Consider the following 12,245-nt stretch of genomic DNA (forward strand, 5'->3'; position numbering starts at 1 on the left):
ATTCTATTAAACTGAATATTTAATAGCACAGCCTTCCTAAGAAGTGAAGGCATTTCATTTCTTCACCTCATACTTTCCCTCAAAACTGCAGATGAATATATGGACTCACTCATTTAATTATTTAACTATTTACTGACTACCTATTATTTGGTGGGAATATAGCAGTTAAGTAAGCAGATCAAGTTTCTGCTCTTACTCTTTCAGAGGCAGAACAACCAAGGAGCAGATAAGATAAAATATATAAAGGAATCAGTTCTAGGAAGATGAGGTGGTGGGGATGGGGAGATTGAAGGTGATGACATTTTATAAATTACTGTAGTGGCTGGACTATTTTTAGTTTATGGAGTATATATAAATATTTTTAAGTAGTGCCACTAGAGATAAAAGTGTCAAGTTTTCAAACTTGTACGATTACTCCAAAAGAAAGCTGGAAGAGATCAACCTGGCAGGTTAACCATAACATTAACACAATGACTACAGGCTACCATACAAGTGAGGGTGGATTATACAAAACATTTACTAAAGGGTTACATTGTATTATGTGATAATTGCAAAGCCAAAGTAAGACCCGAATTTCAATATTCCTAGGTCAAATTTTCCTTCATAAATGACAAAGAAAAAAGTAGGACTTTTTATGATAATTTTCAAGTTTTACAGCATGTGCTCAAATCTAACAATCTGGTAAATTATTAGAATTTGAGAAACTGAAGTATGTCTAATTTCAGTACAACTTAAATATGAAAGCATCAATTTGAAAAATTCTAATAATGTATGGTTTTCTTGAAGATCAAATACTAGTTTTTTTTGTTTTGTTTTTCCATGAGAGCACTCTATAAAGGTAGTCACACGATCAAATTCATTACCACTGAACTTAATGTTGGTTTTGAGCAATTGTAGTTTATAGTGAAACTGTCTTTTTCTACCTTCTATCTCCACAGTAGCTTGCATCTCTATAGTCTAAGCTATTCCAGAAGAATAACGGGCCTCACCTGCTTCTAACTGCTTCCTAATCCAAAGCCACCCTACTATTCTTGCCAGAATGATCTTAACACACATTAGATCACACTACTCTCCGATTTAAAAACCACTCAAGAGCCAAATTGCCTACCAAATAAATCCAATTTCTTGGCCCCATAATTCAAGGCTAATCACAACCCAGCTCTAATTTCTTTTCCAAATATGTCTCCAGTTACTCTTTAGGAAACCTATATACTCACACCAACTTTCCTAAACTCATACCTGTCTATGCTCTCTAGACTTTTCTTCCTTCTCTTCGTCTGCATTGGAACACTTTCTTTTCTCTTATACTAACTGCTGCTTGTTCCCATGTGCTCAAAATTCTATAAAAAAGTTGTACAGTTAATATATTCTGTAGCTCCTCCCCAGATACTTTGGTCCAGAAAACAAAGAAACAAAAAAGCTCTTCCCTCTGCATTTCCAGAAAACTGACTCCATAACTGGCTTATGGTTCTACTCGCCTTCTTCCTGATCCTGGAGTTATGTCTAATCTTCTAGACTCCAAACTTATCAGAGACAAAGAGTGTTATTTATATGTCTACTCCTCATACTGCCCCGCACTCAATGGAAGCTCAACACAGAGTTGCTAAATCAATAGCCTAAAATTCCACTTTATTTCCCTTATTGAAGTATCTCGAATTTCAGTACAACTTAAATATAAAAGCGTCAATCTGCTATAACCTGCTATTTCATCTAGAGTGCTTGCTCGCATATCCAGCATGACTGTTCCATTTAGGATGCAACTTCTAAGTTCAAACAGACTGTGCAAAGAGAGAGTTGCCACATAGGGTTTACTCCACCGGTCACCACCATCTTCAACATCCTCTTCAAATTTCAGCCACCTGAAATGTAGAATGCAGAAAAATACTTTACATATAATGACATTTTCACTGGCTTATTTTAATATGATAAGCATAAACTTGTTCTTTTAAAGAGAAACAAAGATCACCACCAAAACAAAATCTGGCTACAAACACATTTTTACAAATTTAGGCAGGCTGTGGTCTACAACACCTATTAGCCACAAGTTATCTTTGCAGTTCCTCTTTCCGTTCTGAGCTATCACGATAATAAGTCTACAAAAACAAGCTGTGGCACTTCATAGTTTCCACTTCTAATCCTCTTTTAACCTTAAAATACACAAGATTTTGATTTTTCAAATTTGTTCCTGTAATTATGGAGTTATGAAAATCTATAACATAACTCCTTTTGTGTTATATTAAAGTAACAGGGAATGTTTAAGGAAACAAATTTTGAGAATGAAGAGAAAAACTAAAGATAATTTTCAGAAACGAGGAAATTCTCCACTCATTGTTTTAAAGCACCAGATATCTATAATAATAATTTCAATTTTATGGTCTCATTACAAAAAGAAATCACGTAAAGCCACTTAAACACTGAGACCTGGCATTTAGTACCTGGCCGTTTCTTTCCATTCATACTCTTCCCCATCCCTGAAGCACAGCTCATCCATTTCGGTGAAGAGATCATGGGGAATGTGCTCCTCATCGTCGTCCTCAGTGCCGAGGATGAACTGAACCCTCTGGGAAGGTGTGTCTTGACAAAATAAGAAGTTAAATACATTCACAATTTTCCTCAATTCGTTCAAAGATAAATTCACAGTTTTGATTATAAATAAAAAGATTTCATCAGAATTTTTATTATTAAAATACTATATAATTCTGGAAGGAAACAGGAGCAACCATCCGGGGGATAGGGGGGAAGAGTATCACAGAAAGATCACATCCACAGACAAGAAAGGAAAACTCCATGTTAAAAATAAACAAGACTAATTTTGCAACAGCTGATGCAAAAACAAAGTAAGTACCATCCAAAAACATGGAATACTATACTTAAAGACAGAACTTTTTCTTTACTAAAAATACGTGGGAATGTTAGATAGTAAAGAACATGAAATAATATGCATTTAATATGTAGCTAAGTTCAAGAGTGTAAAAGAAAATTTCAAGTTCAAAAAATATGTGAAAACCCAAAACTAGAGGTATACAGAAACTGACTTTTCCTACTGTCATGGAGGAGCAAAACTCTTACAAGCTTAGGTTAGGGAGGAAACTGTAAGGAGCAAACACCCCACGCATGGCATCTGAATTTAAACTCTGTGATAGAGGATCCCCAAACAGAGACATTAGCATAAATTCTAGTCCATGACAGTCAAAACAAACGAGCAAACAAACACAAGCATCAATTAAAAACAGACTCAAATTCTGCTGAACATGAGAGGTTAGTCAAACTCAAAATTGACACTGAAATAAACAAACTTTCATGCATTTGTAATGCAACATAAAATGATATTAGAACAGGTTAAAGAGTAAATTAAAAGGAATTACTACAGGAAAAGACAGCCAGACAGAATGCATCAATGACAAATAAGAAGACGAAAAACACAAAAGGTTAAGAGACACAGAGGACAGAATAAACAAGTTGAACAGGAAAAGCTCCAGGAAGGGGACAATATAAAGAATAGGGAGAAAGACAAGAGAACAACATATCTGAATTTCCCCATATATATATATATATATATATATATATATATGTATATGTGACATCAGTCTGTATATTGAAGGAATACCCTTAGATTTATGCAGGACAAAAACATATTGTGATTGAACTTATTAATGTTTTGAACCTTATTTATCCCAAAGTAAAATTTCTGATGCTACTGAAAGTGGTATTTTTTTTTAAATTTCTAATTGTTCATTGCTACTATATATAAATATAATTTATTTTGTATCCTATAGCCTTGCCAAACTCAATCAGTTCTGTGGTTCCATAGATTGGTTCAGATTTGCTATATATATAACCCTGTGTCTGTGAATAAAAACAATTTTTCACTCCTTCCTTTGCAATCTGTATGCCTTTTTTTCTTGCCTCATTACATGAGCTAGGTGCTCCAGTAACTTGTATAGAAGTAACTAGACAGGACATTCTTGCCATTTTTCAAATCATAAGAAGAAACATCAATTTGTTGTTCCGCTTTATTTGTGCACTCATTGGTTGACTCTTATATGTGCCTGACCAGAGATCGAACCTGCAACCTTGGCATATTAAGACAATGCTCTAATGAGCTGAGCTATCCAGTTAATCCCCCCACCCCCCAGTTTCTTAAGTTAAAAGTGAAATTCATTGATTTGAGATCTTTCTTCTTTCCTAACATAAGGACTAAACGCTATAAATTTTCCTCTATGCACTGCTTTAGCTGCATTTAACCAATTCCAATATGTAGACAGTTTGCACAGCACCATGCTAAATAAAACCTGTGCAAATCAGTAGCAAGTCCTCATATTACAAGACTTTATATCAGTTAATAACTACACTGTTTTTTTTCCCATGAATATCAAATATTTCCTAATTTGCATAATAATTGCTTCTTTAACTTATAAGTTATTGAGAAGCATCTTGTTTAATTTCTAAATATTTGGAGATTTTTCTTGAGATCTTTCTAGTTTAATCTATTGTGGCCAGAGAATATCCTTCAACCCTTTTAAATATATTAAAACTTGTTTATAATCTATCTTGGTAAATGTTCCATTTACACTTGTAAAGAATGTGTATTCTCCTATTGTTGGGGACTACTCTATAAATGTGAATGTCAATCTAATAGTGTTATTCAGATAATTTATATTACTACTGTTTTGTTTTGTTTTTTGTTTACTTGATCTATCCATTACTGAGAAAGAAGACTTGAAATCTCCAACTCTAATTGAGAATTTATCTTTATCCTTTTCTTTTTTCAATTTTATCAGTTTTTGTTTTATGTATTTTGAAGCTGTTAATACAAGCATATACACTTAGACTTATTACATCTTGATTACAGCAATTTGATTTTATGTGCCTTTGTGTGGTTCTTTTCATGTCTGTTCTCCTTGGGTTTTGTTGAGTTGGAATGTACACACATATCCTAGGACCCATGGTGTAAAGAGGGCCATGTGGGTCCATGTTGTGCTACAAAACCAGTGGCTCCTTATAACTAAGTGTAATGTCTGAGAATCCTCCTCAGGATACATAGCTATTTTTTTTTTCTGTTTCTTGCCTTTCCCACCGCTCAGCACCGCTTAAATCATCAGCACTAGCAACGTGTATCATCAGATAACATTCCCTTTCCTCTTTTCCTGATTTCCTGTCTTTTGGTACTTCTATATTTGTCTACTTTCAAACAAAAATCCTGTCCTATGTAAACCATACTATCAAATCAGAGCATTCTTTTTTGCATAGATAACCAAGTAATCCAACTTAGTGAATAAGATCTTCTGGCCAAAATGTTTAAAAATAAAATAAAATATACAATCTCTTTCAGGAGTCTCAAGATTCCAGATATTTGTTTATTGCCTATGTAAATAATAAAATATATAATAGTTTACATATTATAAAGAAAGGTAAATAAAACCCTACTAAATTAAAGTTTAAGTGCCAAGACTCAACTTTTACAATTCCAAGGCTGAGTACAATGAAAACAAAGTCCCTTACTTTTGTCACTTACCCTGAGTATATCTTAACCTATAAACCAAATCTTTTTCTTGTAGGAAAATATAGTCTTACTTCAATTGGTATTTTTCAATGCACATAATGTGCCTACATTATTGAAGACATACATTTTTTAAAAGAAAATATTCAATTTAAAAAACAAAACAAAACAAAGCTTTCTAGGAAAGAACTTTAAACTGTGTCATGGAGAACCACTGTTTTCTTTTACCATAAGAAGGAGATTCCCGTCCATCTTCTCTATCTGATTCTTTATCTTTTCTTCTCCGGTGGTGATGCTTGTGTCCACGATGCCTATGACGTCGACGACTCTCTTTACTAAACGGGACGTGGACACCAATATAGACAGCCCGATGACCTAGCAGAAGGTTCAAAAACACATTACTGGTTTTCCAAAAGGAAAAAACAAGTGATGTGCCAAAAGCATACCACAATTTACTTTGCTAAAAGAAAACTACATATAAACTCACATAATTTAAAAAGCTAGTCTTCTGTTAGTTCTCTTTATTTTACAGAACACTACACAAAATGTCACAGCAAGGGTTAATATCACTGACTGATATATACACAGATACACAGGACTGCTTGTATAATAAGCATTAATTTGCAAGTCTAAAATGATATTTTGAAAAGCGAGCTTGGTCCTCCTAAAATCATACTATGTAGATATAAAATTATTCCATCTACATTTATGGCCAATCCTAGTTAGTAGAGGCCCTTAAGAGATATGCTTTAATGATAATTAAATACTTTATATTTGGGTATCTGTAAGAATTTACTAATCTCTTTAAGTTTTGAAATTCTCAAATCATCAAGGTCCAAATCACTGAAGGCTACAATAAATGTAAATGTTCCAAATATTCCAATTAAAAGGTGGAAATAATCAGATTGGGAAAACAAAGCAACACAGTATGGTTATCATACAATTTTAGGATAGAAAAAGCTACTGTTGCATTATCCTGAGTTTGTATTCTGACCAGCAAAATGGTTATGAAAGGCAATCTCTGCTCTTGCCCACTAAATAAAACTGAATCATGGAGCAAGACAGCTAGTAGCACTGTGTCAAATACTAAGAAGCATGAAATTGATTTCTTAAATAATTTTAATGAGGTTCCTATCTAAGCTGTGTTGAGTGATAGGGGTCATGGACTACAAATTTAACTAGTTTGCAACTAGGCTAAAACCATCTGGCATAAAGCTGATTTTTGCCTTTATGTACTAAAAGCAATATAAAAAATATGCTGAAATATGAATGATAATGTCATTCCTTTCCTAACAAATTCCATTAGATGGTCAGAATATAAATACCTCAAAAAATTCAAAATCTTCATCTTTAGATAAGATTTAAAAGTATAGTCAATCCTGAATATTCATGGATTCTGTATTTGCACATTTGCCACTCAATTAATTTATTTGTAACCTCAGACCCACGGAGGTTTTGCAGTCATTTACAAACACGCACAGAGCAGCAAAAAATGTGAGCTGCCTGACACACATTTTCCCAGTAAGACCGAAAAAAGGTGACCTATTCTGACTTCTTGTTTCAGTTTCCAAAATATCAATGTCAGTAAAGTAAATAATCACCTTTTAAACTAAAGATGCTGGACCTACAAAAACATATTAAACTAAAATCATTTAAACATCTCCCAGTACCCACTACTCTACCTAGTCCATGGTAAGCACTAAAGAACTGTAAAAATTAAATATCAATTATTTGAAAATATTTTACCAAAAAATCCCAAATTTAAAAACTCATTATACAGGGTTTCTTTATGGAATGATGGAAAAGTTCTGGAATTAGAGAGTGGTTATGCACAACAGAGTAAATATACTAAAAAACAATGAATTATATGCTTTAAACTGGTGAATTTTATGTTATGTAAATTAAATCTCAAGTGAAAACAAACAGTAACAAAATTCAGTGAGCTTACAATTTCATTTCAGTGAAACTATTTTCTTGTGAACACTAAAGAAAAGCTGAAATTAAAAGAGTCAAGTTCTCATCATTGTGCACTAGAAATTATAAAGTTGTTACCCCAATTAGTACTAATGGGTTTTGGCACAGAAGCCGCAATGCACTAAGACAAAAATAAATTTTAAGAGTTAGCAATTTAGAATGAAATAAATAATTTGTTCGTGAGTTTGCAATTTAGATAAATAAGTATACGTTAGAACCCAAAGACTGAAAGATCAGACCACATGGGTCTTTTTTTTTTTTTTCCTGATTTTATTATCGCCCCCTAAGTGTACTCTCATAATTTTTTCTTTCATTTTTCTTTCACCTTTATATCACCAAAGGCCTATTTAGTCAAACTCTGAGATACACAATCTCTCCCTCAAACTTGATACTGAAATTTTGTTATGTTCAAAAGTATGCAAAATTAAGGGGCTTTAAGGTAACCGAGGGAAGCCAAGAAACATAGTCAAGTGCCTCCCTTCATGGTCTGACATTAAATGGTAAGTGATGGATTAAATATCATCACCATACATTTGAGTTAAGAAATTATTGCTAAAATTTTAACTTCCATAGTCCCTGTTTTTCATAGAATCTAACCACAAACTTCTAGGTAACTGAGGTTCTTTCTAGAAGCCCTAATAAGTCTAGATTAAAAGTCAAATTTAAAAGACAGTTGTTGTTTTTTTTCTATCTCAAAAAGTAAATGTGGAGAACACTTCTGTCTCGTTGCATCTCCTTTTTACAAGCAGCAGATTAATGGCCCCATGTGATACCAGTTTTCAAGAAGAGTTTAATTTTATGATGTGTTCTCAAAAAGACCCCAAAATAAGTCTACCAAAACATCTGCCATGAACATCACCTTAACCAAGTGTTCAAGGTTAACATCACCAACAGTAAGTCATGTTGATATCATATGTCTGCAGACGTGATACACTGAGAATAGCCATCACTTCTGTGGTATGTTCCCCAAACACCCATAAACTTGGTCTATTGATATGATAACATTAGACAAACCCAAACTTCAAGATATGCTACAAAGTATTCAACCACTACTCTTCAAAAAAACCAAGGTCATGAAAAACAAGGCACAGAGTACCTATTATGTTAGAGATTAGATGAGACTAAGGAGACATGACAACTAAATGACTACGAGATCCTAAATTGTTCAACTGGATTCTGGAAGAGAAAGAGGACATCAGTGGAAAAATTGGCGAAATCTGAATAAAATCTGTAATTTAGTTAATTGAATCATTACCCATTGTTAATTTCTTCATTTTCATAAAGTTTATGCTGGTTACATAAAATGTTAACAGAAAAAGCTGGCCTAAGAGTATACAGGAACACTGTACTATCTTTGCAACTCTTTGGTAAATCTAAACTTATTTCAAAAGAAAAAAAAAGAAAGAAAGAAAGCACTTTCTTCTGCATAGGGAAGATTGGCAGGTAATTCATTTGCTCCACAACTTTATGCTGAGGTTATTATAGCCTGTTAAAAGGCCGATGTAACAGACCTATAAAATGAGTCTTTAGATGACAACTAGTGGTAACTGTGATATTAACTATGTTATGTCTACTTTTAACAAAGAATAAATTATCAGGGAATGTTCTATTTGCAGATATAAATAGTGGTTACATGAGTGTTTGCTGTATTAATCTTTAAATTATATTTATAAAGTATAAAGGACCACTCCTCTCCATGTATGCTCTACTTCACAACAACAACAGAAAGTACTTCAACAAGTAGTAGGTGAGTCTTAAAGGACACTAACGTTCGTTAGTAAATTACCAAGCTAAGCATAAGTGACTTTAAACAAACTTACTTTCTAGTTCTTCTTTTTCAAACTTGGTGTTCACAGTTGAACTTGTTTTACCAAGATCCACAACAGCTTCTTCATCAGGACCCTAGAAAGAAATTATTTTCATTGGCTCATGAATTAATATGTAGTGAGGGCCTACTACTAGATGCATTATTTGAGATAGCCAAAAAATATATAACATTGCCTTCTTATTCAAGAACTAAATTCTTATTACAGCTAACTGTATTCTTCTTAAAGTATACTTATATGCTCTTTTAATCCACAAAAGACCATTCAAAAACCTCACGGTAAGAATTGAGAGGGTAAAGATTTTTAACTGGTGTTCTACGGAAGTAACTAAGTAACTGGTACCTATAGTCACTTAAACAGAAAGATCCTCCAGATCAGAAATTAAAGAACATGTGGGGTGAGAGGGACCCTCAGATGTCAATATAGAATGCTTTACTTGTTCTTTGCCCTTCGGTCCCCTAATTAAAAGGAAAGCACTTTACTGAGTTACAATAGCCTGGATTTTGGTTAATCATATATTGTCAAAAATAAGTCTATAGACTTAACATGTAGTACCATTTTTCACTGACAAATTAACCAAGGGCCAACCAAAATTATAAGAACTTTTTATTCACACAAAGGAAAAGCCATGCTAAAAGTTAACCCGTAAGGAGAGTCTAGCTTTCGATTGTAAAAGTCTGCCTTCATAATTTTGTTCCCTTCTTCAGCTCAACAAAGACCAAATATATTTATTGTAAAATATGGCATAGATTATTTTTAAGAGAATAAAACTTCCTTTCTCAACTTCTAATTTAACTTTCAAAAGAGCATTGTAACCACCATTAACTACTATGTAATTATTAGGCACAAGATTCTGTGCCATAGACAGAGATCGATGAACAAATTCCCTTCCCTCAGAAAGTTTTCATTTTCAGCTGTCATTCACTCTGGACCCTTGCCCAGCATGGGTTTGCTGGGGCCAGGCAAGGAGATACTCAACCTTGCAGACCTTTAACCTTGCACGGCAGCATGAAGCCTTGAGCCTGCACAAGGTGTTCCAATAGATACACCCAGACTGGGTGGGCAAGTGTAATAAGGAGGAGACCACCACCACTTCCAATTGCTCTGGAAAGTCTATTCCAGTTCCTGTGACAAAGACTAGAGGGCAGTATACCAGGAGCGGGGAACAGCGGAAAAGGATGTTGCTGTCCTCAGTGAAACCCAGGACTGGGAGCCGTATTGAAGGAGGACATCCACACTTTTAAAAGATATACAAAGGTTCTGAGGAAGAGCTGGCTGATATTAAACAAGCCTCACTGAACTTCACAGGTAACAACAATCAGCTCAGGGAGTCTGTATTCTGTGTGTAGTACACAGAGGAACCTAAAATGTGGAACCTCATTCAGCAAGCCACTCCCACCAGAGAGGTCCCATCCTATAATGCCTCTGTCAAAGTATCAAAACAGAAGGTAAATGCAGGAAAAGGATGGCCCAGCAAGAGGCTAAGAGACCAGAAATGAGTAGAAGGGGGCTAGGATTTTGTGAAGCAACAGATGACCTTTAAAGCAGGCAAAAGGATGGGCAAAAAGAAATGGACAGTGTTCTGGCTTGAATGGAAGCAAAGTGCTACAAAGCTCCCAAAGCAGGAAAGAAACAGCTTTCAAGAAGGAAAAGAAATAATCTAATTTGTTCTCTTAGAAGGTCCTTATGCTTTAATTGGTACCTTTGTAGGCAACGGAGACAACTGGAGATGAGAAAATTAAATAATACTAACATCAATTACAACATTGTTAATATTCCACTGAACATTCTTCTCAAACGGTGTTACTTTTTTACCCATCCAATTATAATCTTTTTTGAATTTTGCAAGGGAAGTTTTCAACCATCCCCGTTTTGTCTGTGGTTCCTCGTATTGCCCAGCATGTCCTCCAGCACTTAGAACAAACCAAAGTGGCACACAATGTTGTTAGCTTCTTACCACTCTCAACGTCCAAAAATCGTCCAAAAATTGGAGAACCAGTTGTCTTAGAAAGGATCAAAGAGGAGGCTGGGTAAAATGATCTTTTAAAGTCTGCTAATTTGTGATCTAAAGTTTTGTATTTTTGTATAGAGCTTTTCTCAGTGTATAGAAACTAGATTCATTGACAACTGTTCCTTGTTATCCAAACTCTCAGTATGCAGATCCTCTTGATCTTTAAACTCAAAAACTGAATCAATTTGATTAATTTTAAATAAATTCCCTGCCATCCAAACGCTATTTGCTACCCAAAGCTCAGAACCAGTCTCAGTATATTAGAGAATGCAAATTTATTGATATCCAAACTACAGAATCAAATATATTTGGATATCAAATGGTACTTGTATATGACTCTCAAGGATTGGTGCTCAACTTAATATAGGAAATTCAGAGAAAAAATAAATGACTTGCTAAGGCTCCATACTTAAAGAAGTCAGAAGCAGGCTATGCAGACCATGTGACATTTTCATATAATGATTAAGAAAGAAGGCAGACAATAGTATGTAGGTTAATCAAACTGCCTTATGACAATCATATACCCTTAGAAATAAGGAAAGGCTTAAAATAGGAAACAAATAGCCCTGACTGGTGTGGCTCAGTTGGCTGGGCAAAGCAAAAGGTCACTGGTTCAATTCCTGGTCAGGGCACGTGCCTCGGTTGTGGGTTCGATCCCCTGTCCAGGTGCATGAGAGATGCAACTGATGGGTGTTTCTCTCTCACATCGATATTTTTCTCCATCTCTTTCTCCCTCCCTGTTCCCTGTCTAAAAATAAATAAAATCTTTTCTAAAAAATAGGAAACAAACAAAAAACCCACAAAAAAATTACAAGAATGGATAATCAATAATTACCATTAAGAGTGTGGTACTCTAAAATCTTTATTCAACTTTCTTCCAATGACTCGATACCATTTAGTCCCTAAACGTGCACAGGTACAAAAGACAAGCTGT

General features: G+C 34.4%; 1 protein-coding gene across 4 annotated transcripts in view; it reads right to left on the reverse strand.

The window, feature by feature from the left end:
- The window catches only part of SLC4A7 (solute carrier family 4 member 7), a 96,630-nt gene that overhangs the window by 50,111 nt on the left and 34,274 nt on the right, over positions 1-12,245 (reverse strand). For all 4 annotated transcript variants that reach the window (XM_090284409.1, XM_090284412.1, XM_090284411.1 and 1 more), the window contains exons 2-5: positions 9,295-9,376; positions 5,729-5,875; positions 2,436-2,574; positions 1,699-1,859 (exon numbers count right to left, since the gene is read on the reverse strand). In XM_090284409.1, coding sequence (XP_090140535.1) covers positions 1,699-1,859; positions 2,436-2,574; positions 5,729-5,875; positions 9,295-9,376 — 529 coding nt within the window. The remainder of the gene's footprint in view (positions 1-1,698; positions 1,860-2,435; positions 2,575-5,728; positions 5,876-9,294; positions 9,377-12,245) is intronic.

This window comes from Furipterus horrens, unplaced genomic scaffold, assembly GCF_987537825.1.
Source record: "Furipterus horrens unplaced genomic scaffold, mFurHor1.1.pri manual_scaffold_7, whole genome shotgun sequence".
Classification (NCBI taxonomy): Eukaryota; Metazoa; Chordata; class Mammalia; order Chiroptera; family Furipteridae; genus Furipterus; species Furipterus horrens.